We start from the raw sequence: 27,676 nt of genomic DNA on the forward strand, positions 1-27,676 counted from the left end.
TCTAAGTTCCAGAATTGATGTTTCTTTTAAACAAAAGAAGACCATGCTGATGGTTCCAACAACTTTAGGCTTAATTTTTCACTGTTTGCATACACCAGCAGCTTCCTACTCTCACAGTGGACGGTGCTATATGTACCATTGTCTATAACTGCTCAACTAATGCCTTCATTAATGCAACTAGAGGAGCTACAAGAAGTCACTAAATTACTAACTAAATTATTTCCGAAGGCTGGACACAGAATGGAACCATAAGTAAGTGCACAGGTTAAATTCCATGGCGCGCACTGACTGCTAGGATACCCTCCCGGGTGAGTTGTGGGTTATACAAATACACATCTATTATACCTAACAACTAACTTTTTAATATGGACTAATACTGCCATAAAGAGGTTTTGGTGACATTTGGTCTCGTGAATTGTATGTCATCAGACGCTCGAGATGGCAATATAGGACCATATTACACAGGCAGACCGTTATTTTTTATATTACAAGTTTATTTTCAGTAGTCATCTTGAAAAGTCGGTTTTATTCAAACTGCAACTAACAATGGGCACTGATTGTAATTTGAATACTTAGGCTTACTTTTTCTGAGTAAACTGTTTGTACAACAGCGGACAATAGGGAAGGTCAGAGGATGTATGCAATTCTGTGGCTGCAAATGTTATCACAGATTTATGAATTAACGGCATTTCAAACATGATTTGTCAGATAATTTTCGAAAATTGCAGATTTCATAAAAATGCTTCCATCTGAAAATGGATGAAAATAATACTACTTGAGACTATGCTGCAAAATGTGCATGTCTGCAGCATAATTAAGAAAACTATGCTACATCATTTGCTCCTTTATGCCACATGTCCTAGCAGCACAGACAATGCTAACGCTGTCCCGGATTAGTATACGGGCTGTCATTATCATGACGAACTCTGTATTTCACAGTGAACCATGAAAGGATTTTAAACCACTTCCCTTTTGTAATAAAACCATCCAAACCTGTGAACATATGCATAAAAACCATTTAAATCACATAATCAAAGATACAAACTCTTTCTTGCCCGGTCCCTTAAAAAATGTTTACTCTCTTTTGAACGTAGTTTGAAAAAACATTTTGACAGCAACTTTTAGAGTCCTCTGGTTTTGCCCGATTAAAGATGCCAATGCCTAAACCCATTTTTGTTTTCTGTTTCGTGATGCAAGACCAGCTGCATCAAATGTTAAGTTACAGGTGCCAACTTGCCAGTTTGCAAGTGGTGATGTAATGGACACAAATGTTGGCAGGCTATTTAGTGTCTATCGAAAAGGCATTACTTTGCATCAACTTAAGCACGTGATTCCTGAACAAAAACACAGTCGGAATACTTTATGAAGGCATGGTATGCTGAACAGCAAACCAACACCGGGGTCTTGTGCTACCTATTGACATCAAATAAATCACAATTTACAATGACTATATCAAATGCGATCTACGTGACGTCCAAACTAAAAAAGGGACATATAAGCCATGTAAAAATCACACGAAAGCTACATCCAGATTAACCCAAACGTTGTGATGTAAGCATATTTAAAAAAAAAAAAAAAAAGGAAAATAAGCGTGTGTATATTTTTTTCCAGTGTAAAGTTGCAGCTTGAGGTGCAAGATCCAGTCCCACATTTTCTCTTTTGTTTACGTTTTAAGTGCTTGACTTTGAGGAGGGAAGCGGAAAGACCCCTGGTGTGGCGGCAGCAAGCTTTTGCCCACCGCCACGGCAACGTGTTCTAAAAGTGCGACTGAAAGAAATGTAGATTCCGACAGCATTCAGCCCGTGTCCTCGTCGCGGATTGTCCTGCGCAATAGCAGACAACTTTGATAACCTGCTGACTTCTGTCGCTGTAACCATAATTTGTCTCATTCGGGGCAGAGGACTCGTCGTGATGAAGACGTCCAGTCCCGCGGTCTTAACCCAGACTGAACAGCTGATCTCGAGTTGAAAGACTTCATAAAACTCGAGCAGCCTCGTGTCAACGAAACAGTGTCCGGTGTAGTGCAATATACACAAAAAGTAGCATCTGTAAAGCGGCGTGCTGTCGACCTGGACGGAGATCCAGCCCCGGACTGACAGTTCCACGATTCAGAAAACTGGGCAGCACTGGTGGAAACAGAAGCTGACAGGATTTCATGGTTTCCTTCATATCTTCTTGAATCTCTGCCACACCGAGTACCAAGTTGATGTGACGTAGCTGGTTCATTTAGAGGAGAAAAAAAAAACACACATACAGCAAAGAGTGTTCACCACATATCTAGTCGTTCTTCTCTCTGTCGAGAAGCTGTTTCAGGGGCGAACTGCCAGAAATCAAGGGCGAAAACTTGACAGTCGGGTTTTTCACCACAGGCTGGCTTGCTACTTTTACCGGGGCCTCTAGTGGGAAAACGCGAGAAGTCTCTACCACAGAATTCCTGCTCGTGTCGTTCATTTCTATCACCTCGAAGTCTGCTTCATTCCAGTCTCGCGCATCATCGTCATCTTCGTGATGCCCTGGCCCTGGCAGTAGCGCTTTCCTGTCCTCTCCGTCTCCCATGTGCTTTGCAGTTCTATCTGGAGAGGAGGTTGCTAGTTTGTACATGACTGGGAATAAAATAGACGCAATCACAGCACATCCCAATGTTGTGTACATGAGTACGGGCAAATCCTCAAATTTGCCTTGCAGGAATCCCACGGTGACAGGAATGCCCATCTCTCCCAAGGCTGCACCAATGACGAACAGAGAGGCCGATTTCCCGCTGATCGTGGTGTACTGTTTGGCCCAGGAAATGCCACTGGGGAAGGTGGCAGCCATGGATGCGCCATAAAGTGCAGTGCACGCCCAAAGCACGACCAGGTTCTGACTGAAAAGCACCATCAGGAGGGAGGACACCGTGCAGCCTATCACGCTGAGGAGAATCATTGTGCCGGGATACATACACACTGCAAAAAAGATGGCGAGGCCTCGGACTGCTGCAAAAGCGCCCCAAAAGAGGGAATTTAGCCCCGCTGCTTTTGTTGTGTCCATGTGGACGAAGGTAGTAGCATACGTAAACACATAAGAACCGAAGGCAACCTCTGCGCCTACGTACAATAAAAAGAAGACGAACAAAAGGAACATGAGAGCGTTGTGGTACACCGCGGCTTGCTGTTCATCCTCGGAGTCGTCCATTTTCTCATGTTTCTGGATACTTCTTGAAAATAAAATGAACAAAACCAAGGAAACCAACAAAATGTAAGTGCCGATTACAATATAGGGCAACATGGCAACTGAGATTTCGAGGCCGAACAGCTCCATGTTTCTGTTTTGAAGGAGTCCGCTTGAATTCTTGCTTTCACTCTCTTGCAAAGGTATCAGGTCCAGAGCCATCTTGGAAAGCAATGGTGCGACAACGGCACCCAAAGCAAAACTGAAGTGAAGGGCCTGAACATGGGGCCCAGAATTCTTGCCCCAGGCGTCCAATATAACGACATTTCCACCTGCCGAGAAAAAAAAAAAGATTTACATTAGTAGAACTACCAAGTCAGGCACTACTGAAAGCGTTTCAATCACATCATCATATTATAAACCACAAATTGTGTCCTTTGGATTCCAAAAATAATAGCCCAAACACGACCCTACCCCTCGACCAAAAATACAAACATGTGTGTATTTGCTAACATACATTTTGCTTAATACTTAATTAGTCGGTAGAATAATTTTTAATAATAGAACACAAGTATGGATTTAATGTTAGTTGCCCAAACAGAAACCTTGCAAGATTGAGAGATAGATACAGGGGAGAGAAGTTGATGGATCAGGGGTCAAGGGAATACAGTGGACAAGACCTCCGTCTAATTTGAAAGAGGCAAGTGTAATCAGGAGGCACCAGAGCATTTTGTCTATTTAGATTAATTTCCCAAAGTCCTTGTTGAAAATCTTAATGGAAACAGACAGGATAATACCGCCGCAAGAAAAACCTTAAAGAATCAAAATGGGAATCACACTACTTTTCTCTAAGTTGCAGACATGACACTCCTATAGTGCAAACAATATTTATTACACAGATTATAATCATCATCATCCAGATCGCAGCTGCAAGAATCAACATCTTGTACTACGGTGCAAGGTGCTGTAATATACACTTTCTACACATTTTCCCTGCGGAGTCTAGTAAAACATTCAGCTGAGCTGATCGAGTTGATGAGAAAGTCTGGAACTTTCTTCTTTTTTTTTTTTTTTTTTTTTAATGAACGGACCAAAACATTACCTTCTCAGACAGGAATGGAATCAAACCAATTACACAACAAGATTTACCATAGCGACCAGACATCCTGGAATTGCGTGGATGATTCTAGTTTTTCACCATCGCAGAAAGCAATTTCACAAAGAGGATAATGTGTGTAAACGTTGCACTCAAGAACCCGCTAGTGCTTGCTTGTCAGTGTTTTCTATGTTGGTGCGTTCTGTCAAGTCATTCGGTGCCCATCAGGCACAGCAACCTGGTGCCTCTACTATAGTGTTTGAGGAATGCTCCATTTTCTTTTAAAGCTGGTCATCTTAGAAATGAGAGGAAGCACGATTCCCGCCACAGGGCACAATTAATTTTCAAGACGAAACCTAAATCTTACCCAGACCTGCTGCTCCAGAATATTGTGCTTTCTTGGTGCACGAAGCTAGCAGTTCAGAAGCAAAAAGTTAAAAAAAAACTTGGCATGATCAAATGTATCCCGTACCTCAAAGTTGTCAGGGGAATCCTTAACAGCTTAAAGCAAACTTAAGAACTTGATACTTTCCAGGTATGCAGAATCTACTAGTTTCCTATTTTGTTTCTGTACCCAATGCAATGATAAGATAAATGCTTTACTATTCCCTTATATAGCAAAGTTTTGTAAAGAGACCCACAGCTGATCCTCTTATCTCACAATTGATACAATAATCAAATTCTCATTAAGTACAGAATTAAATAGTACACAAGAAAACATCTCATGGAGACTTCCTTCTTTTTTTTCTAATACAAATAATGCTTCTTTTCCCAATTTCATCTAAGCACCACTCCCCCACTTTACATTCTAAACTAGGCGCAGGCTTGAACTTTAGGGTTCAGCTTAATACCTTTTTTATTTTTTCCTGACAGAAAATGGTACAACGATAAGACATGACATGCTATACACTTGCCAGATGGTAAAATGTGTCCTAATTGATCTTTATAACACTTTAGCATCCAATTTTTCACCAATATTCCATGCAACTAAAACATATTTATCTCTTCAATTACAAATAAACATCCCCAGATAAGAAACACTTTGCAATGGCCATAGATGCACTTTTATACAAAGTGACTTGTACAATAATTATCAACTTGTGACTTACACAGCATTGCTATAACTTTTTAAAAAAAACATTACACTTTTATCAAGTTTTGCAATATTACTACATCACTTTTTTTCAGGCCAAAAGGCTATACTAAGATCGCACATTACTTTCTATTTAGAGAATCGTATTATATCAAAATCTAGCCTAATTGGCAATTGTGCTATATTATTTTATCATTGATCTACATCCAAAAATTCGAATACTGATAAGTTTCACAATGAAAAACCTATATCCCCCATAGAGCCCTCACTGGCTATGTGCCTATAACTGTACCATGTCCCCGTTTGGTAGCTCTATTTATCCTAAAAAGTGCAATTGTGACTGAAGGTACAATAAATAAACCAATATAAAAGCATTTCCTAGTTTAGAGACAGGATTAAAAAGTTATGTAACTACAATGGTTAACTGATATATTGTACTTGCCAAGTTCAGAAATCACACGTCTATACCTAGAATCCATTATTCTCATTATTTCTTTAAAATTATATTCCATTTATTTGTTTCATTTCTTTCCCGGCACTCAATCTAGATAAACCTAATAGCGAATAAGAGACAGAGGGGCACATTTCTATTTACCATGGGACACAGCGCCTAAAATTTATCGCTGGTAATGCCACGGTAACCCGCCGGGGGTGGACCCAATGTCAGAGCTTTAGGCGAGAGCGTGACATTGGCAGAGGCAACTGCACCAACGGTGTCTTATGATTGCTTCTATCTGACCATGGGGAGAAGATGCTCAAAGTTGTTACCTGATATTAGTATTCAAGCAGAGAGCGTGGAGATTTAAAAAAAAAAAAGGTTCAGTTGTACGATGGCCCACGGATTCAGTGACTATTTATCTCTGTGGCTTTGACTCTAGGCACATCTTTCCCCCCTTGAAGACGGTTATAAATTGGAGTGGGTCAGCGGCAGTCTGTACACAGTGGTAATAATAACAGATTTCGGGCAGTGTGAAGTAGGTGGTGTCAAGGAATATTTCAGGACAACTCAGCTGTCTCAAGGAGACTTTTGGTGCATCCCTAGCCCTGGCCACAGAAAGAACCTAATTTTTCGGAGATGTTGGGTTAAACTTGTAGGACTCGTTAGGTCACACTAGTTTGGTAGCTCTTTTTGGAATATGGAAAAAAAATCCTCCAGTAAACGGTAAGTCCCACTTCGGTGCTCTCAAAGAGTTAGGAGGGGGGTATTGGAGTTTGCTAAAGTACTTCAGCTGTTAAGCATTAAGTGAGCGTATGATACTGCAATATACTGCTGTTCAGAAGAATATAAAGAGGAAGGTTACAGGTTATTTAAGTGACTGTTTGCTGACTGGGCAATATAACCTCCCGTGTTAACGTAATTTTTTCTATCCAAAGGAAGCACTAAAGCTTAAGAAATTCCCTGTAGACAGGAAAGTCCGTTTCAAACTGCATGTTCTAAACGTTTTTCTGCTGCACGAGGTCGAGCCAAACTGTCATCATCCATTTCATCTACATCTGCAGTTATAAAAGGGTTACATAAAAATCCTCAATGACCAGCTGCGGCATTTATTGACTCCGAGCTTTCAGTGATTATGGGTGCAATAAGTTCACACCAGCAGGCTACTGATCGGACTCTCCCTATGCCTCAGGAACTTGCAGATAAGGTTATGGACTGACAATACCCTATGCTCACTCAACCTAAGCGTACACAGCATATGGGTAGTTCTGTTAGCATGGTCAGCACAGCGCTGGAACCTCCACAGTTGACCCGTGCTGTGTCTAGTCTGGTCCCATGGACTCTGTTAATGTCCCAAGATAACACGATCATGAAGGCTACTGGTTTTAGCTATTATTCCACGTGACCATGACCAGTCAAAGGTCTCTACGGTAACAGAGGACAACCAATTACCTAATGTACGGCCAGCAGTCACTCTCTGGACCCTTCACTCCATACATTATTGGAAACTATTATGTCAGAAGTCAGAGATATCAAAACTTCTCAAGAAGAGGCTATAGTACATTTAGAGAGTAAGCAAAATGGTACTGATCAGAAGCTGTCTAGTATCACTAGCAGGCTGGATGAGTCGGAACAAAGGGTTTCCAATTTGGAGGATCAGAGCGGCACTACAGTCATTTGAGTGGGCTGGATAAAAAATGAAAAGCACTGAAAGTTAAGCAACAAGAGCTAGAAAATCAGTCTCTGCAACCCAACCCTAGGTTTGAATAGATTGTGGAGGACTTGGAGGATGACTGTGGTATGATTCCTTGTCTGGAATACCTTATTAAAAAGTACATCATGCTCAACCATACCAAAGACTTTACTATTATGAGAGCTCAAGCCCCTGCCCAAATTCGAAACCCTATGGCAAAAAATCCACGAACTGTTTCTGAATATTTCGGATTTTTTCACAAAGGAACAATACAGCAGAAATCATTCCCCTGAGAATTTTTCTTTTAAGATCTTTTTAGACATGTCCATTGCAGCAGCCAGAAGATTACATACTTTCTGGGGAATGTGCGACACATTTAAGGCACGGGGGTGGAGGGGGTGTTCAACATACCCTGTTTTAGCAGTCTAAGCTGAAATACTTCATAAAGGTCTCTTTCACATTTTAAACTCTACTGAAGATGCACAGGTCTGTCTAAAGACCCCACAGATTGCCCAGACTGGCTAGATGATATTTTGTGCATTAACGTATGTTTTCCTGCTTCCTTTTCTGTGATTAGGTCATGTTCCTGGCTTTGATTATTGCTGACTGATGGTGTGTCTCTGCTGAGCTGGCTATTTTCTATCTACCTCCTTTTTGTGCTATTTTCCGTTTCCCTCCCCCCACCGATAGGTTCTCTGGGCGATGCAGTGGGTACAATTCCATTGCACTTTAAGTTGCAGGGTGGACTTCCTACTTCGCTGGGGTGGGGGCAGACACCGTTATGGGGTTCACACTCCCTGTTCGCTTCTACAAATGTTTCCTGTAGGGGGTGGCTATCTTTTTTTAGGCGCTCACTGAAGTTGGAGATTATTAACTCAGTCAAGGGCCATTTAGGAAAATGACTGGGTCCACGCTTGGGCAGAAGCTGGTGTTTGTAATTTTATGCACAATTACGGCCCTTCCATGACAAAACTGAGGCCCTGCAGCATTTGTATTCCCTCACAGTCCACTTCAAAGGCCCTATTATTTTAGGTAAGGATTTTAATTTCCTATAAGACCCACATCTAGATTCCCTAAGGAAGAATGCAAGGCATTCAAATCCTAAAACTACAAGTTTTATCGTCACATTTAAGATGGATTTTGACTTTGCAGACCCATGGTGATTCCAATTTCTGATGAACAAGTTACTTACCTTCGGTAACAATTTATCTGGTAGAGTCATATTCTAGTTGCAGATTCCTTACCTTAGAATTTCCCCAAGTGTCACAACTGGATCAGGAGATTTTTCTTCGAGCAGTACCCTTGCGCGCTGTCAGGTGGTGTTGGTCAACTGTGTCAGTTACTGGCATCATCATCCTTGGTGATCATACTAGAAAGTCCTGCAGGACCGAACAACCAAAGTAGCCGTCTCTGCGGACATCAGTGTCCAGACAGTAATGCTTTGTAAGCGTGTGCAGTGATGCACATGTTGCTGTCTGACAAATATCCAGGGGAGGAACCCCTGTACTAACACTGTGGAAGCAGCAGTTGCTCTGGTGGAGTGAGCGCACAAGCCCTCAGCGGGTTGCTCCTTAGCCAAAGCGTAACACATTTTGATGCAAAGAAGCACCCAACATGAGATGGTCCGCTTCTGCCCTGCCTTCCCTTTCTTCGCACCCACATATCCAACAAAGAGTTGATCATCCACCTGGAAATCTTTGGTACGATTGAGGTAGAACACCAGTTCTCTTTTTGGATCCAGACAGTGGAGTCTTTCCTCTTCACGAGGAGGATGTTGGGGTGCGAAAACGTAAGCAAAGTGCTGGATTGGCCTACATGAAAGGATGTGACCACTTTGGGAAGGAAGGAGGCCCTCGTACTGCGCACCGCATTGTCAAGAAAAACAGACAAGAATTGGGGTTTAGAAGAAAGAGCTTGAAGCTCACTCGCCCTGCGAGCAGAGGTTATGGCAACCAGAAACACAGTTTTAAGAGTAAGGAGCCACAAAGGACAGTTGTGTGAAGGCTCAAAGGGAGCACCCATCAGACAAGTAAGAACACCATTAAGGTCCCACTGAGGCATGATAAATGGAGTGGGAGGAAACAAATGGGTAAGACCCTTAAGGAATCTACCCACAAGAGGTCCGACAACCTTAGGAAGGCTGAGATAGCCGGCAAGTAACCTTTAAGAGTGCCCAGTGCAGAGCCCTGCTGGGCTAAAGATGGGATAAACAGAAGAACCTCAGAGAGGGAGCAGAGAGGGGATCATGAGACCTGCTTGTACACCGTGCCACAAATTTAAGCCAACGACAGGTGTATACCATTTTGGTGGAGGGATGCCTGCCTGCCAAGATAACCTCACAGACTTTGGGTGGAATGTCAAAAGCTGTCAACTGCTGCCACTCAATCTCCACGCATGAAGGCAAAGATTGGATAGGTTCAGGTGGATAACCCTCCACTGTTGCTGCAGCAGAAGATCCTCCCTAAAGGGCAGTCTGACTTGAGGATGGGTGGCCATACTCAATAACTCTGGATACCATACTCTCCATGCCCAGTACGGAGCCACAAGGATTACTTGGGCCTGGTCATTCTTGATCTTTTTCAGAACTCTAGACAGAAGTGGTATTGGCGGGAAGGCGTAAAGGAGGCCAGAGTTCCAATCAAGACAAAAAGCGTCGCCGAGCGAGTGCCGCCTTAGAAACTCCAACACGCATATCAGCTATCATTGCATGTTCTCTGCAGAGAACAACAGGATGCAGGAGGCCATGAGGCCCAGCAGCCTCAGAGTCGTTCTCACTGAAAGGATAGAGGCTGAAACATCAGAATCATAGCCTGAATATACTGGACTCGCTTTTCGGGAGGATAGGCCCGAAACTGCACTGTGTCCAGAACAGTCCAGATGAAAAAGTGTGTCAGAGTGAGTCAGGTGTCACTTCGGCATGCTTATAGTGATCCCCAGTGTGTGCAGGAGGTTTGCCGTAGTCTGAAGGTAGGAAGATGACTTTCTGGGGCGTGTCTGCCTTCAACAGCCAGTCATCGAGATAGGAGAACACTAAAACCCCTAACCTGCGCAGAGGAGCTGCAACCCCTGCCATCACTTTCTTGAACACCTAAGGGGCGCTCGTAAAGCAGAAATGGAGCACGGTAAATTGAAAAAACTCGTGACCTACCACAAATCGTAGGTAGCGTTTGTGGACAGGCAGGACGGGAATATGGAAGTAAGCGTCCTGCCGGTCCAACACTCCCATTCAGTCTCCTGGGTCCACGGCAGACCAGGCCTGAGCCATAGTGAGTATTTTGAACTTCTTCTTGAGGAAGAAATTGAGGGCCTGAAGATCTGGGCTACAACGTAAGCCCTTGTCCATTTCGGGCACCAGAAAGTAGTGGGAATAACAACCACAACCTACTTCTGGCGCAGGGACCATCTATGTCTCCCTTGGCCAAGAGAGCTTAGACTTCCTTGTGGAGAAGTGCCAGATGATCTTCCGGTAAGGAACATAAGATGGAGGCATGGCCAGAGGGGTAGCCTCGAAGGGGAGGGAGTAGCTCCTTCAGACGATCTGTAAAACCCACCTGTCCATCGTGATGGTCTCCCAGTGAGGAAGGTGATGGCGAATCCTGCCACCAACTGGTATATGGGGGAGCGGGGAAGGACTATGAAGGTTTGGAGGCTGCAGCAGGGGCAGGGGTGGACCGGCTAGACCTCTGGTTTCCTGTCCCACGAGCCCGTGGGATTCCGTGATCCTGGCCATGCAGGGGCTGAGCAGCGAGGTGGCACGGTGGCTAGAAAAGGGACATGACAGGGACCCCTTCCGTGGCCACGAAAGGTGGACTGTTGGGAGCGAGAGGCAACCAAAAGGCCAAGGGACCAAGCGGTAGCCCGGGACTCCTTAAACCGCTTAAGTGCCGAGTCCGCATTGTTTCCAAAGTGACGGGTGCCATCAAAGGGCATGTCCATTAGGGTCTGTCAGAAATCCCCTGAAAAAACAGATTACCTCAACCAGGAGTGGTGCCTCAAGGCCACAGTCTATGCCACTGATCTACCTAGAGAGTGAGTGTTGTGTCCAGTCCACATGGAATGTTGAACTTAGCCCCATATCTCCCATCAGCAACAGCTTGAGAGACGATACCCTGGGCCTCCTCTGGGATTCGTGGCAGAACATGCGTGACTGTATGCCACAAAGAGTGGTTATAGTGGCCCAAAAGGCATGCAGTGTTCACCGACCGCAACGCTAGACTGGAGGAATTAAACATTATCTTTCCAAGTTGGTCCAGTCTCTTTGATTTCCTATCGGGGGAAAGGGATGGGGTGGAGGGTGGGGGGACGGGGGTGCAGTGGGCATCACTAGGCCAAGGAACTCAGCTGCCCCTACTGACCACCATAGAATAAGAGTCTCCCCCACCGACATAGCCACGGTAGGAGGAGAAAGCATGCCAGCATCTGGAGAAGTATCCAGACCACCAGCCTCGCCCAATTTCTGTGCCCAGTCCAAATCAGTGTTATCTAGCTGGTATTCTAAAGGGTCCAGCGTCCCCTCCAGTCCTTCCTCATACTTGTACCCAGCGTAATTAGTGTCCGAATCCAACCTGGGGTGAGAATGCCCCATTGAAGTTGGAAGCGGTGTCGGAAGATGCCATTCCGGCTCCAGGTCGTCGGGCTAAGGATTGGGTCGACGTCGATTGTGGGCAAAACCGACTTCGGGAGCATCGATGACCTAGCCGGCGCCGAGGAAGGTCACGATGGTACAACTGGCATCGGCATGAATCAGGAGGGATCCTCAGGGGCCGAGGCCGAAGTTGCCACCACGGAACCTGAAGGGCCCACATCTGAACCCCCAGGCCCGAAAGCTGACGCAGAGGGGTCGGATTGCCCTAATAAAACACCTTGAGTTGGGCTCCTCCCACGTTGCATCGGCCGAGCGACGCCGTGAAGTTGAAGAATGCCGTTTTTTTAGCCGAAAGACCAGAAGATTTAAATGATGAGTGGTGGTGACTCCGCGAATGGTCTTGAAACCTTCCTCTCGAGTGAGTCCATAAATGATGCGGCGTAGAGGGCTGGGCCGTTGTGAGCTTTAGGGACCGCTCCCTCAAAGCCTCTCGGTGCAAGGCCTAGCACTGGGAGCACGACTTCGGGTCGTGGTTGCACTCCAGACACCACAAACAGACCCAATGTGGATCAGTTATAGACATAAAATGGTGACAGGCCTCACAAGGCTTGAATCCTGTCTTTGGGAACATCCTAGACGCACCAGGGGTCAACATAAAAACCTTCATAAAAGGGTCAAATTCGGTCCAAAAATGACCAGGGTAGCTCTTCTCGGATCAGCACATGACATGTTAAGAAAAGAACTGATGTCACTACGCAGGAGCGGTGCCTGTATACGACCCCGTCATCACGGCGACCACAACACCAATGACGAACGCAGAGTCGACCAACGCCACCTGACAGTGCGCAAGGGTACTGCTCGAAGAAAAATCTCCGGATCCAGTCTGACGCCTGGGGAAATTCTAAAGTAAGGAATCTGCAACTAGAAGCCTCTTTCAGATAGTCAATTTACTTGCCATAAGGTTAGACCTACAGCAGCATCTAGAGTTGATATATATTTCTTGTTTCTCAGTTTTTAGGAGGGTTGAAGACTCAAATCAGCATGAATAGTTTTTCGGATCACTCAGCAATTTCTTAGGATTTTGAATGGAAGCAGAAGAAAAAGACGGTGTTTTGATAGAGTGTTGCTATCAGAACTTGATTGGATAACATCAATACAGGAGTTTTTGATTTTTTTTTTTTTTCAAATTAATTTGGACTTGGCCCCTCTCCATTTTGTCTGGGACGCTTTGAGAGCCAGGTGATTGCACATTCTGTTAAAATGGCAAAACATAGGAAAAGATTGGTCTCCACACTTCAGTAGAATGTTGACCCTGTCACCTCTCGCTTTAAGCCTAGATAGGAACTCAGACTTACAAGTCCAAACCCAGGAGATAGATTTGGCAAAACACAAACTCAACGATTTGTAGATCGGAGAATTGCTGCGACAACAAAATATATATATGAAATTTTATGAGGAGGGCAAACATACTGGCAGATTGTTAGCATACTTTGTCAAGGGCAAAACTAATGCAGACTTTGTAAAAATGATTACAGACCCAATATCCAAACACCTTGTATCTGAGCCTCACCTTATTCAGAGTTTTTTTTTGTTTAGACCATTGTAGGGAACCTGAAAATGCAGATGTTGCCATGGTTCCTGGCATAACTCAGATTTTCTTTTTTTAATTTTATTTGTTATTTTTTTAAACAAAAGATTACAATCCTTAAGTGTCTGCCACCCAAAACTCAACTCTGACATTAAGGCTCTGGTATCAGCTGAAGAAATGAGGCTGTGATTGGACACCTGTGAGAATTGGAAAGCGGTGGGTAGTGACGGGCTGCCTATTGAAGTGTATGACACTTTTTTCAAAAGTTACAGGGTACTTTGATTAAACTATTTGATTCATTTTTTGAGGTGGGCCTTGTACTCTCCTTTTTCTGACGCGACTGTCATCACTCTCTTGAAAAAAGATAAACCTGCTGTTCACTCAGGTTTATTTAGTGCAATAAGCCTTTTAAATTGGGATTATAAGCTTTTTATGAAAATCATAGTACGTAGGGTCATGTCTGTAGCGGTTTCAATGATCCATCAAAATCAAAGTGGATTTTTGTTGAATATATTAATTTTGGCCAATACTCAGTATTTGAAACAGGCTATCAACTTCTTCGCTCACAGTAAATTTAATGTTGCTATTTTAATTTTTGATGCAGAAAAACCCGTTGATCTGGTTAGCTGGAAGGCTCTTTTTTGTGTGTTAGGGGCTTTTTCATCCCCCTGCACTTACTGACAATGCTGAAGGATCTCTATGTGAATGCTTCAGAATCAATAACAATACATTTTAGAGAGGTGTGCACAACTGGGATTACTAGGCGAGCCACGTTGGCGTGCCAGTTGTCCCCAATTTTGTTTGTTCTCTTTATAGAACTCCTTTCTAAAGACATCTGCGCAGACGATTTAGTCGTTTACTTGAAAGCAGAGAAAAATAACATTCAGAAACTACTTGACAAGATTGCCGAGTTTACCTCAGTTAGGGGGTATAAATCAAAGCAAGGAAGGACAAAAATCCTCTTATTTACCACCTTCTTTTTTTTACAGATAAAATGAAAAAATGCAACTCAACAATTAATCTGGACTATAATTCTCAGTGTTTTTTTTCTTTCATCTGTCCTGATGGGTTTGAATATCAAATCTATTACAAAGCACTTCCAATCATTATCACTATTATGATTTTCCTCAAAACGAGGAACTGGATAGTTCTCATATGCTCTTACACGTTGCAGCATTCTTTTGTTTATCTGTAAAGCTGTACTCCCCACACACTGTAAATTATAAGGACAAAGCAGTACATAAACTACATAATCAATTTTCCAGTGATATTTCTCCATGATTTTCGATGACTGCCCCAAAACGATGAGTCATATTCAAATTTGTTAAGTCCATATTGGCATACCCTACATTTACCACTTTTTAAACCCACACCTTTCCTGTAGCCAGATGCCTTTCTTTGTTGTCTCGGGGATACTCTTTATCAATTGATCTCTCATAGATTAAACTGGATCATTCTTAATTAAGTGCAGATGTTTTTGGATGAACTTTCTAATTGCACCTTGTTCTTTACTATACGTTGTTAGAAGTCTAAAACTATGATCCTTTTTTCTTTGTTTTTGTTTTCTGTACGAAATAGTGTTTCTCTCTTTCCTTTTGTTGACTTGGCCCTTGCCTTTATTATCTTTGTCAGATTGTATCCCCTTTCTCTGAATCTTTCTGACACTTCTCAGCCAGCTCTACCTCGTCTTTCACTGCAATTCCTGATTATCCACATGCTTTCACCGTATGGTAAACTGTTTTTTAATCTCTCTGGGTGAAAGCTAATAGCATGAAGGACTGCATTACTGGTTGTCTGTTTCCTGCACATTTTGGTCTCCAGGTTATCTTTCACACAGTGTTAAATCAAGAAAAGTTACCTCTGTTTTATGTATGTTACCAGTGAAATATAGATGTAACAATTTCACATTGATCTTTTCTACAAACCCATTTGCTTTTTCAATAGATTCCCTTCAAATAATAACGAAATCATTGATATACAAACATCATAACATTACACGTTCTGTCCATTCTTGCAGTTACCACTTTGTAGCACCTGCTCCTCCTACCAACCCATATGCAAATTCACATAGCTGGGGGCAAAGCAGGTGCACATCGCTGTACCTCCTAATTGTTTGAACAAATGATTGTTAAACAGAAAATAATTATTTTCTAAGCACCATTCAAAGTGCTAACATTTGCGTATGCTTCCATAGTTTTAGTGGTTGCGCCCTCAGAAAATATTCCATTACTCCATCTATATGTTGTATGCTTGTATACAAGGATGCAGCATTGTCATTAGTATATATTCACTGCTCTATGGGATATCATAGATTTTTTTTCAAGAAGTCACCTCTATCTTGAACATAAAAGCACAAACTCTCAACATAATTCCTCAAAAAATCCCTCTATATTTTGAAGTATAAGCTTCCTATAGTTGATATAATAGGCCGGCCTGGTAGCTTGCTTTTATCTTTGTCTACTTTTGTTATCATTTAGAACACTGGTGTCCTTGGATAATAATTTCTGAGAAACATATATTCATCTTGACTTAACAGTCCCTCATTGCACCATTCTGTTAGTTCATCATTATAATTTCTTTTTATTGCCAATAAGATCTCAAATGGAACTCTCATAGCACATTTCAACATTCAATTGCCTATCTGCTTCTTCAAGATATTGAAGCCTAAGACCATAATAATATATTCCCACCTTTTGTCTTAATTTCTGATGATACAGTCAAATCTATTCCTTAGCTTCACCATCAAATTTTGATCGGTTATCCATTGTTCATTCTGTGATCGTTTTACATTACACACCTTAGAATATAGGGTTTTCACATCCTGTACAACTAAGTCAGAATAGATATCTACAGCATTTTCTGCATTGTAATTCTTAATTTTGAGGTGGGGTTAAAATCAGTGCCTCTCTGTGTACATACAGAACTTAATCTTCAATGACATCTTCCTCAGTAAATGTTGTGGAAGCCCCCAAAATCTCATTCTAATTCTTGCAGTTCTTTCATTAATTTAAAATCTGCTACTTGTAAATGTCCTGGTTATTCCTCCCTATTGTCTGTTGGCTCAGGTTTCTTCATATGTTGAGTTGCATAAAACTTCTTCAACTTTATTGTTCTCACAAACCTAAAGATATCTATCCAGGTTTGGCCATCATTCATTGCCTTTCTGGGCATTGCCAAAGTCCTAATGCCAGAATCCTTTGTTCTTCAGGTGAAAGTGTCATATTTGTTACATGGATAGTGGTTTTAGGGTTAATGTTTAAAATTATTTCATACTTCTCTCTTTTCTTTCCATTTAGTGAATCTCTTCCCATACCGTCTCCTTCTTTTCCTCCTCTTTTTAATTGCCACTGTTAGGCACTGTTGTAAGATCTCCAATAATCTTGCTGATGCTTCATTATTGCTGAAGTCCATTCTTGTGATATTCTGGGGCTTTGGTTTTTATAGATCGGGGAAACCAACATTCATAATCCATGAGAAATATGCCCCACATCCAAATAGCTTACTGCTAGACAACTTGGAGGACCCATCTGTCGAAAGTAATGGACTGCCAACCTGTGAGGAAATGCTGAATCCTGCCTAGCACAGGGTGGTTGCATGCCACCAAGGGAAACTGAAGTGGCTTGGAGGAGATGTCCCATGGGAGGGGAACTGGGAAAATTGGTATCCCTGGTGACCTGCATGTGGTGTACCAGACTCCCATCCCATACTGAGGTGTCTGCAGCAGAGGTGAGGGCCTGGCACGGTCTATACACAGAGCCCCGGAAAGGACTCGAACTGATTAGGAAACTGTCTGGGAGGGTCAAAAGCCCACACCATGCCTGGCTTTCCTTCAAATGCTCCATGGAAAAATCAGCTTTTTCACAATGAAAGGCAGGATCAATCAAAAGGCATATCCATGAGGGATGCCTGCATATCTCCAAAAAAAGCCTGTGGATCTTGTCCACGTGTGAAGACAAACCACTGCATTAGTGCAGACCGCTTGCCTTAGACAGTCGGTAGTATCTAGACCAGGTCGCATCCTGAACGGTTTAAGCTAAAGAGGCACTGAACACTTCCGGGACCACAGGCAGGATTTCGCTGGCCATATCCAAAAGGCTTACGTATAATAGCCTAGTAGACACCAGATACTGCCTGACATCAAAGCTAGGCTGGCTGAAGAGAACATCTTTTTCACATATGCCTCAATCATTTTCAACACTCTGTTCGAGGGGATAAGAGGGAACAAATTAGATTTCACTTTTTGTGGTGGAAAATTGGACCACCGAATTCTCAGGCGTAGGATGCTGCATTAGAAAACCATGATCACCAGCTGCTAGTCTATGTTGTCTGGCCATCTGTCAGTTGGCTGGTGTGCAACAGCAAGTATTAGACAAAGGGCCCAAAAAGGTGCTGGCTAGGGCTTGTTTTAACCTCAACACAAGGAAGCTGTAAATCCAGGACTTCAACAGGAAGTATTTTCATCTGTTGCCTTTCCAAGGGGCTGAAATCAACCTAGCATTAGGGTAAGTATCAAACCCACTGGCCTCCTGTTAATCTATTTATATAATGTTGGCATCAAAATATGGGGATACATCATCCCCATTATCTCCATGGTCATCTCCAAGTGACAAAACACTGGGCAGAGTCATAACCAAGAAACTGGTACAGCAAATGAGGACGGACTTGTGGTAGCAGAAGTGTTTTGTCTAAATAAGACTGACTCTAGTCCAGCACACCAGGTTACCAGTCAAACCGCGACCTTGGCTAGGGTAGAGATAGATTCAGCTCAGGGAAGGACAATAAATGTCGATTAACAACGGACCGGCGCAAGTCTTAGAGTCAGAAGGGAAGTTGGCATCGGAGTCAGTGTGGAACCAGAGAGGCGTTTCAGGGGCTTAGATGGTGCTAAGGATGGATATGTCAATGGCAACTGGACTGGAGGCCCCTGACGATTCTTTGAGCTCAAAGGTGCACCAGACGGAGCCTGAAGAGTGCCAAAAATACTTAACATGACCTTTCTAAAGGCTTCGACCTGCTGTGGCATCTCTGATGATCCAGGAAAGTCAAATGTGGGACCACTTCTCAAACAAAGGACATGAGCAAGATCAAGTTGGGCCTTGAAGCGTGGCATGGCCAGCCGCTGCAAGATGACGGTTGCAGTTCAGGATGGCTCCGATAGGTGACTCCGGATCCTGCAACACCCACCGCCATCCGCACTGCCAACAGACCATTTCAAGCAGGCCTGCACTGCCCAATGACTGGGAGTGTTGTGGGCCTCTTGAGAACGCACCAGGACCGAGGGGCGCCCAACGTTGGCACTTGAAGCCATTCAGGCCTGCGCAGCCTCAACTTTGGCTGGGAGCGGACCCACGACTCCACCCCTCCCCTCTAAGACCAGGGTGCGTGAGGTCGGCAGAAGTCGGTGCACGCTTGCAGCCCAGACCAGTGAGCTCCAGAAGGAACGGGGCTTGCCACGTATTGGTGACTTGCTTAGACTGTGAATGAGAGAGAGGGTCTCAACCCCCACCTCCCCTCCAGGGCCAGCTTTGCAGCAGTCCCACTCTCGTGGCACAGGCTAGCGGCTGCAGTGCAGAATACTAAAGGAGCGGTGCACCATGTGGAACGGTGAGTGCTGCTGCAACGCATGCGCCGCTTGCGGTCCTGCCCAGAGCCATTGACGGACCGTGCCAGCACATGGGCGCTTGCCAATACAGGAGAGTTCTGAGACCATAAGGGGGACTGAGCACTCATTGACTGGAGGGAGCACTGCGTTATGCGGACGGGTGCAGTGGTGTTGTGCTGAGCACCGGATGGGCCCTATAGTGAACATACTACTTACTGCCCACCTTATCCTCATGGCCAGTAACCCCTAGAGCACGCTGCAGCTACGGCCCCTTCAAACTCCTGGCACTTAGCTTATACCGGAAAGAAGTCAACCTTATGCAAGGCTCATTGTGACTCTCACTTTAGGGTGCTTGAAATAAAAATAAAACTTTCATACATTACAACTTATGAATATGACCACATATGACTCAACATTCTTCTGCTGACCCGGTGACACTGCTCGTGCCCCCCACACCAGACAAGGGCGTTCTGAGATCTGGGGGTGAGGCGGGTCCAGAGGTGCGGCTCATGGATAATTCCGAGGTGCTCTACCACATGATTTCCACACCCCTCTGCCCTGACTGGATTGCTCATGCCTCCCCACCCCAGCACCGACCACACGTGTCACGGGGGTCAAGCGGGTCTTCCATATCCTTGCATCGCACTGTTGCAGGCACCTTACGTAGAGTGGGAAGAAAACCCCTCTTTGCTCTATTTCTCTGCCCAAGAGGTGGATAACCATGGGACGAAAAGGTGGAGCAGGAACATCAATACAAGGACCCTCTGGCCCAACGACAGAGTTCCCACCCGAACACAAAACCACAACAGATGCCACACCACTAATGCAAACTGAAACCAAACTGGACAAAATCCTAGAAGAAATAGGAGACAGACAGTAAGACCTACACACTAGAGTGGACGCTGTGGCAACCAAACTAAGCTTATTACATGATTACCAATGTAAGCTTGCAGACTGCGTTACACAGAATGAAAGCACGATCAGAGAACTAAAAATATTGGTGACAGATCTGGCATGCAAAGTTTGCTCCCTCACCGCCAAGGTTCAAAAGCTGGAAGCAAGGGCAGAAGACTCAGAAGAATGGTCCCACCACAATAATTTGCGCATAGTGTGCTTTCCAGAATGAACTGAGGGAGCAGACCCTGTTGCCTTTTTCCAAACTTGGTGAAAACAGGGGACAGCCCCAGAAAAACTATCACCACACTTCATAGTGGAACAGTGGAACATGCCCATCGTGTTCTAGCACAATGACCGCCAACGGGTGGTCCTCCCCAGCCCGCGGTGGCAAGAATCATGAACTACAGAGGTAAGGAGGCTTTGTTGCACGCGTTAGGCAGGGAAGCCCGCTCCGATAAGAGAATGTTCAAATTTTTATCTTCCCAGATTATAGGATGTCTGTACAGAGCTGCAGAGCTTCCTTTTCAGGAGTTGAACGCCAACTATGACAAGCAGGGCTGCGCTACTCATTGCTCTTCCTAGCCAAACTTAAAGTCATGGTAAGTGGCAAGAGTTACTTCACAGAACCAGCAGATGCATGGGACTGGGTGGAACAGCGCCACTACAAATCCTCCACTTTGCCATCACGGACGCAAAGTCCACACCTGACACAGGCACATAAACCAACAAACTACTGGAACCACAACCCAAGAAGCACCAACCCCAGAACAGGCCGGGGAAGACTAGACACAGGCCCTTTCTGCTGCCAGTGCACTGTGGACACCCCGTAGAACCTCACACAGACTCGCTTAATTCCAAGAGCAGCCAATCTTCAGCGATACTCCCTGAGGTTACACCACAAACAGCAGATGGCTGGATGTAACAAACTACTCGTAACCCTATCGGCCCAAGTGCCTGATGGACCTATCGGGTGATGAAGATAGCACCGGGCTTGCATGACTATATCCATGCTCGTTCTTGATAGACATAGTGAAGATAGAAGTCCCCCATGTCAGATCATTCCACAAGAGGCAAGAAACCAAAGCTGAAATTGACAACGGCTGTTACGAAACTGCCCCCCCATGACCTACTCCTGCGCGTACTACATACGGTCCTAAGTAATGTTAGGAGAACCTGATGTATGGGTTGTTTGTACTCTGTTAGGACGACCTCCTGAGTTTCAGAGGCGGCCCTGGGAAGGGAGTTGAGGTGTTTTATTTTTAACATATACATAATGATGTGTATAATACTCACTTTCTCTCTGACAGCACTCCAGGTAATAACTGCTAAGTGGGAATGACCACATATATCACTGCTAGGTTCTGCACATGCTGCACACTAATTCTCCTCAATGGTAAGAATTAATGTATTGACATGGTATGTCCATGGAATGAGCAAGGCACACAAGGATACGCAGTGCAACAATACATTAAGCGGAGGGGTACACAAATTGCACTGCTCCAAGAGACACACATTACAGGGGGGAGGATATTAGATTGTAAAAACACTGGCGAGGCCAATGCTACTGCACAACATACCCAGGCTTTGCCAGGGGAGCCCTGATATAGATAAGGCGGGAGTTCCCTTCTGCCACATGTCAATGGAGATAGACCCAGAGGGCCATAATGCACTAGTTGAAGGAGATTAACATGGCAGGCTTGTACTACTGGGGAGCATATACGCATCCAATATCGCACAACCAGCCTTCTTATCTCGCCTTTCAGAGGTACTCATGAGGTGAGCGCACATACCATGGATAACAGGCAGAGACCAACTCTGTACTAGACATCAATCTGGATCACCCGCACCTTCCATTACCAAACTCCCCAGTGGTAACAGCCGCTACACATCTATCTCAATGGGTGGCACATAGGTCATCAATTGACTGCTGGTGCTCACTTCACCCAATGGGCCAGGAATACTCCTATTACTCAGCCCCACATGATTTGCAAGTGCGGCTAGACTGAGTGCCTTTCGACCCAAGCACATGATTGTTGGAGCTGGGTGCAGAGTACCTCAGAAAAACTCTCTCAGACCACAGTCCCTTACACATAAAGTTCGAATGGGGGACACCACACCTGCCAGTCCCTACCTGGCGGCTGCAGCCCTCACTCCAAGGACCAAGTGTTTTGCGAAACCAGTAGAGAAGTGTTAACGCTATATAGCAGAGAACTGGGGTATGTCCAAAATCTATATACACAGACTGGAAAGCAGCTGAAGGTTGTTCTGAGAAGCCACTGCATTTGGAAGATTGTGGGAGCAAGGGTACGCTGACAGAAAGATTTAGTACACATTGAGCAGAACTTAGGCGCCCTAGAGAGAGCATCCCCCTCCAACCCCACGCATTGAGCAGAGCTCACAGAAGCTCTGAACTGACATGCAGGACTCAGAGCAGATGCACTGCTTATACTTTAAAACATATCAGGAAAAAATGCACGCAAAAGGGGATAAAGGAAGTAGTTTATTAGCATGGCTACTATGCAGTGCTCAACCTCACCCACCCATCACTGTGATTCAGCTGTCCCCCACACAAGCAGTCACCACCCAGGAAGCCATACATCGTGCTCATTACCAATCTCTATACAATCCACTGCCTGAAGACCGTCTCCAAGCCACTCAAGAATCTCTAAGTGGGATTAACCTGCCCTCAATAGACCCTAGGGACAGGGAGGGCATTAATACACCTCCCACGCCACAGGAAATACGAATAGCAATACAAAGCACCGCCACACAAAAAAAACACAGGACTAGACAGCTCCCAGTTGAGTCTATAAGGCATAGGAGCAACTGCTGGCCCCCAGACTGCTCGAACTTTATCAAGTTGCAGTAACAGAAGGCCAATACCATTCCAGGTACTTACTAAGATGGGTATCACGAGTAGACTGCCTAGGCTTACCCGATTATTTTACTCAGAACCCATCAATGGAGTTAAAACTTGCCAGTATACAATCTTTTTCAATATGCAGCGGCACACAGCAAGGCTGTCAGCTATCCCCATTGCTATTTGTCCCAGCAATGGAGTCACTTGCACACCATCTCTGCCAGGGAGGTCAAAACTGGGGGATCCTGTTGAACGGGGAGCCACACGCCACATTGCTTTATGCGGACAACGTCCTAATTTACACCTGCGATATTCTGAATGGCATCACCAAGATCTTGAACATTTTACAAGCCTTTCGAGCCATCTCAGGCTTGAAAGTGAATTGGACAAAATCCTGCCTGAACCTACAATGCTGCCCACTGCAATTCATGGTGGACAACCAACATTTATGTTGGGAGCCATGCACATTTAGATATCTAGAAATACAAATATTTAAGAAACGCAGGATCTAATATATGGCAATTTCACACAACATCCTTACACCCCCAAATAGCCTTCTGGAGTACATTACCATTCGCATGGCAGGGTGTCTCTAAAAATGGTGATACTCCCTTGTCTACTATACTACTTCTTGATCAGACTCGTATATATCACTTGATCCACATTTTGTACACTGCATTCCACAATGGTAGTTTTATGTGGAACAAGGAGAGGCGACGAGTGGCGCTCACCAAGTTACAACTTCTGTAGCAAAAGAGGGCCTGGGAGCCCCTAACTTCAATCACTATTAGCAAAAAGAACAGATGATGGACGGAATGCTGAACAATGCAAACATTCACCCTGCCCCCACAATCCCTCCCCCCTCTCACAAAAATCAGGGTTTAATCCATAGTTTTTTTGCTCCCTACGCCACCACAGTTTGGATCCAGCCATATGCAAATCAGTCTTGACCATGTTCCCCGAAGAACAGTCCATTCTAAACTGCCAGGAAAGTCCTCACTGGGCTGGAAACAAGCATCCTCGGACCAGTTTCAGGGTATCACCGTTAATCAGCCAGGCTAGCTTGAATCCAATGTGCACAGGACCCACATCTGGACTAACTCTTTCCACTTAGGGGGACAAAAGAAAAAAGAACAGATGATGGACATCATGGTGAACAATGCAAACATGCACCCATGGAGAACAATGCGAAGACTGATCGTTTAGAAATTTCAGCAAATAACTCTGCCCTATAAATCTTCATACCTTCAAGGTAGACTAAATGGGAAGTTATTAAATAATGAATTGTGGTGCCACTTGTCTTACCTCTTCAGGTTCCATCTCACTCAATCAGCTTCAATAATAATAATGTGCATGTCCACCTAACTATCCTTTGGAACTTCTGCTTCCGCTATATTCCGAGCATGTTCAAAATTCTCTTTCCTGTAGACCCCTACTGAGGTATTGGCCACTTTTGCTTTTAAGTATCCACATGAACTACAATAATAACAAGCCCTCTTGGTTATTACTTCAATGATCAACTTGAAAACTGTAATCAAAGATTCATCATACATTTTATGTGGGTGGGATTCACATTTTAAAATCGAATAATGGGGAAACCAGTGACCTTCAGGTGATAAAAGCCTAAGCTTCACTGCCAATATGTTTGTTGTTCATTTGGAGTTGTTCAAACTACAATGAAACTGCATTAATATATTTAAGCTCGCCTTCGAATGGCCTCTAGACTAATTCACAGCTGGTTCTCAGATTACAAAATAGTTCTTCAAGTCAAACCTTTTGTATTACCAGGTTTTCTGCAGACAATGTAGAAGAATTTAAGTGGGAAAGAAAATGTACTTCTATAATCTGTAGATAAACCTTACACGTACCATGAAATAGACTGCAAGTTATCCTTTAAATAGTTGTACCAAAGACAATTGTTGCTTATGTGAAGTAAGAGCTCCAGATAACAATGTCCCTCTTACTCTATCTCTGTCAGGTTTAAATTTTAAAACTAACAGACCTTCCCAGAGAACTGGTTTGAATTTCCATGCATGAACATCTTGCAATAATTTGCAAGAAATATTAACCAGTCCTACTGATGTTGCAATTAAATTTGTTTAGCGTGTACCACTCCTGATGAGGCACTGAAGTGCTTTACGCAAAGCACCATTTTGCTCCGGAACCAAAGGTTAGTGGCAGTCCAATATTATTGGTTAATGTTGACTATTGGGATTAGTCCAGTGTGCCCAAGCACACCATTCCATGCATTCACTCCAATTTCATTTGGTGGAGTAAATTAATAGGATATTTATGACAGTTTGTTGGGGGCGGTATGTGACAAATGCACATGGTTGGTGGGGTTAACAGATGATCTAGAGGAGGTGAGGTATTGTTAAATCACAGAGGTATGCCTTTCAGAGGAAGAAAAGTTCTAATTTTGTAAATGAGTTGTGAGCAGTTTGCAGAAATACAATAACAGAGATTAAGGCAAACATTCATGGCATGCGTGACAGTGTAGGTTGTGCTCAGGAAGAGAATTTGGAGATTATGGAAGGGAAAAGGCCACTTGAAAGAAAAAAGAAAAGGCAACAGAAGCTTAATGTAAAAGTCAATTTTCATGCCATGCTTTAGGGATACAGAGCATCTTTTTGGTGATATCAACTAATTTGGTATGCAAAACTGTAGAACGAAACAACACTAGGTGCATGTGAAGATAGTACTATATTCAGTATTTTGATCCGCACTGGAAACAGGAAAGCGGCCTGCTACACCACCGCTCCAGCCTGGACAGCTGATGAGCTTAAGAACTGGAAGTGAAAAGTAAAGGCTGGACACATGTATAGGATAATATTAAAAGTTTTAGGTTGCGCTCAAAGGAAGAAGTAAACTCAATATCATAGTAATGTAATATATGGATAATGAATACAAAAACACTGAAAATGCTGGAGCGGAGCTCCGGTGAAGTTCATCCTCATGTTTAGTAACAGAACTAATGTAGATAAGCAAAATGGGACTTGTTTGGATGTGTATTGTTTGGCATTGCACAAGCAGAAGATGGAGAGCACCTATGGCTTCCCCAAAACAATGGAAGTGTATTGCTTTTATTTCTGTGGCTGGAGGATGGAATACCAGACACTGAGATATGGCAGGTGATGCCTGGGCTCCCTTTAGAAATTCAACAAAGGCTTTTTTAACAAGGGGCCAGTGTTTAGACTACCTGAAGCACTACACTTTGGTAGACAGTAGGTGTAAGGGGTGGAAAGGCCGAATCTGTTTTGCAAGGTGTAGAGGCCCTTAGATGAGGCTCAGTCTTTTGTCTTCCTTGAGCAGGCTTTTTCTTGGGCTGAACTAAGGCTGTGTCTTAATAGCAGCCTGGAAAGGACATTTGAAAAGAAGGATCACCCCAAACCAGTTATTTTGCAAAAGACAGTGGAGCACCTGCCGTGTGACAGGAAAAAATTGCTTCCATAAAACTGCAGTGACTCCAGTGAAACAGAAAAACAAAGGATGGGCCCACACCTCGTCTGGCAAGTCACAAACAGTGCTCCGGTGTACTTTAACAATAACAGGCCAAAATACAAAATTGGAACCCCCAAATCTTGTATGCTTTTCCTTCACCATAGCGTATATTTTGCCTCTGTTTCCTGACATCTATTCCCCTTTTCAACTGCTGTCCCACTCTACCATCTGTGCTCTCCCTTTACATTCACCCCCCGTTCACATAACTTGGTCCTGCCCTTCCCCTCCCTCAGGGAGCCCATTCCCCCCTTTTTTGACCAATAGGGGTCACAACACCAGCCCCCTGCAAAGAAGCTCAGAATCCCTGCAGCAAGAACGCCATCACCTCTCCCAGCAGCCCAGTGCTGTGCTGAGGTCACTGCCACTCCACCGGGATCCAACACTGGCCCGGCAGGGCTGCACCCCAACATCAAATACCCAAAGAAGCACAAGTAACGATATGCAATGTAAGCAGCCGTACACCTCTGAGAGCACAAGAGCTCCACTGCCCCAAATCATCTTATCCTAGCAACCATATCTAACTACACAAGCTTGCTGTAGGAGTGACACCCATTGCCACACACTCATGATCTCCCAAACCGCAGGCACCGCTTCTACCTAACTCTGCGTCATTCACCACATCCATCCAAGAAGGATGAAAGGCCCAGTCGTACCATCTGCAAACCGAAAAGGGAACCTCAGTCCACACAGAGCTCTCTGTGGCAAGCAAGGTCCCATACATTTGCCCCCGATCCATTCCCATACATGCACTCACTTTCAGTGACACCCAAAAAGACTCTAGTGTTCCTGTCTGGCAGAAGCCATAGACCAAAGAGGATCTCTACACAAGAATCACCCCCACCTTCAACATTCAATCCACACGATCCGTGATACACAAACCCCAACACCTGTGACTCTTCAAATAAAAAGTGCCACGCAGACTTCACGAAAGGGTGAAACAAAGCACACAAATTAATAACCTGTGGACATGGCCTCTGCCCAAACAAAAGTAATGTCCCCTTCATAAGACTGAGATGGACTCTAATGCATTTTTTCCAGAGGAAGTGCTGGTTTACAAGAAGAAAAGAGTGACATGCAATGAACACGCACAAATCCAAGACCCCACCTTTCCGATAAAGATTTTGGGATAGACAGAGGCTTTCTCTGGTTCACGCCTCTGTCTCCGACCTGCACCGTTC

At 44.3% G+C, this 27,676-nt stretch overlaps 1 protein-coding gene across 1 annotated transcript in view; it reads right to left on the minus strand.

The window, feature by feature from the left end:
* Nucleotides 1-506: 506 nt before the first annotated feature.
* The window catches only part of MFSD4B (major facilitator superfamily domain containing 4B), a 238,415-nt gene continuing 211,245 nt past the window's right edge, over nt 507-27,676 (minus strand). The window contains exon 4 of the mRNA XM_069234603.1: nt 507-3,479. Within this exon, the coding sequence (XP_069090704.1) occupies nt 2,278-3,479 (1,202 nt within the window). The 3' untranslated portion in view covers nt 507-2,277. The remainder of the gene's footprint in view (nt 3,480-27,676) is intronic.

Source organism: Pleurodeles waltl, chromosome 5, assembly GCF_031143425.1.
Source record: "Pleurodeles waltl isolate 20211129_DDA chromosome 5, aPleWal1.hap1.20221129, whole genome shotgun sequence".
Taxonomy (NCBI): Eukaryota; Metazoa; Chordata; class Amphibia; order Caudata; family Salamandridae; genus Pleurodeles; species Pleurodeles waltl.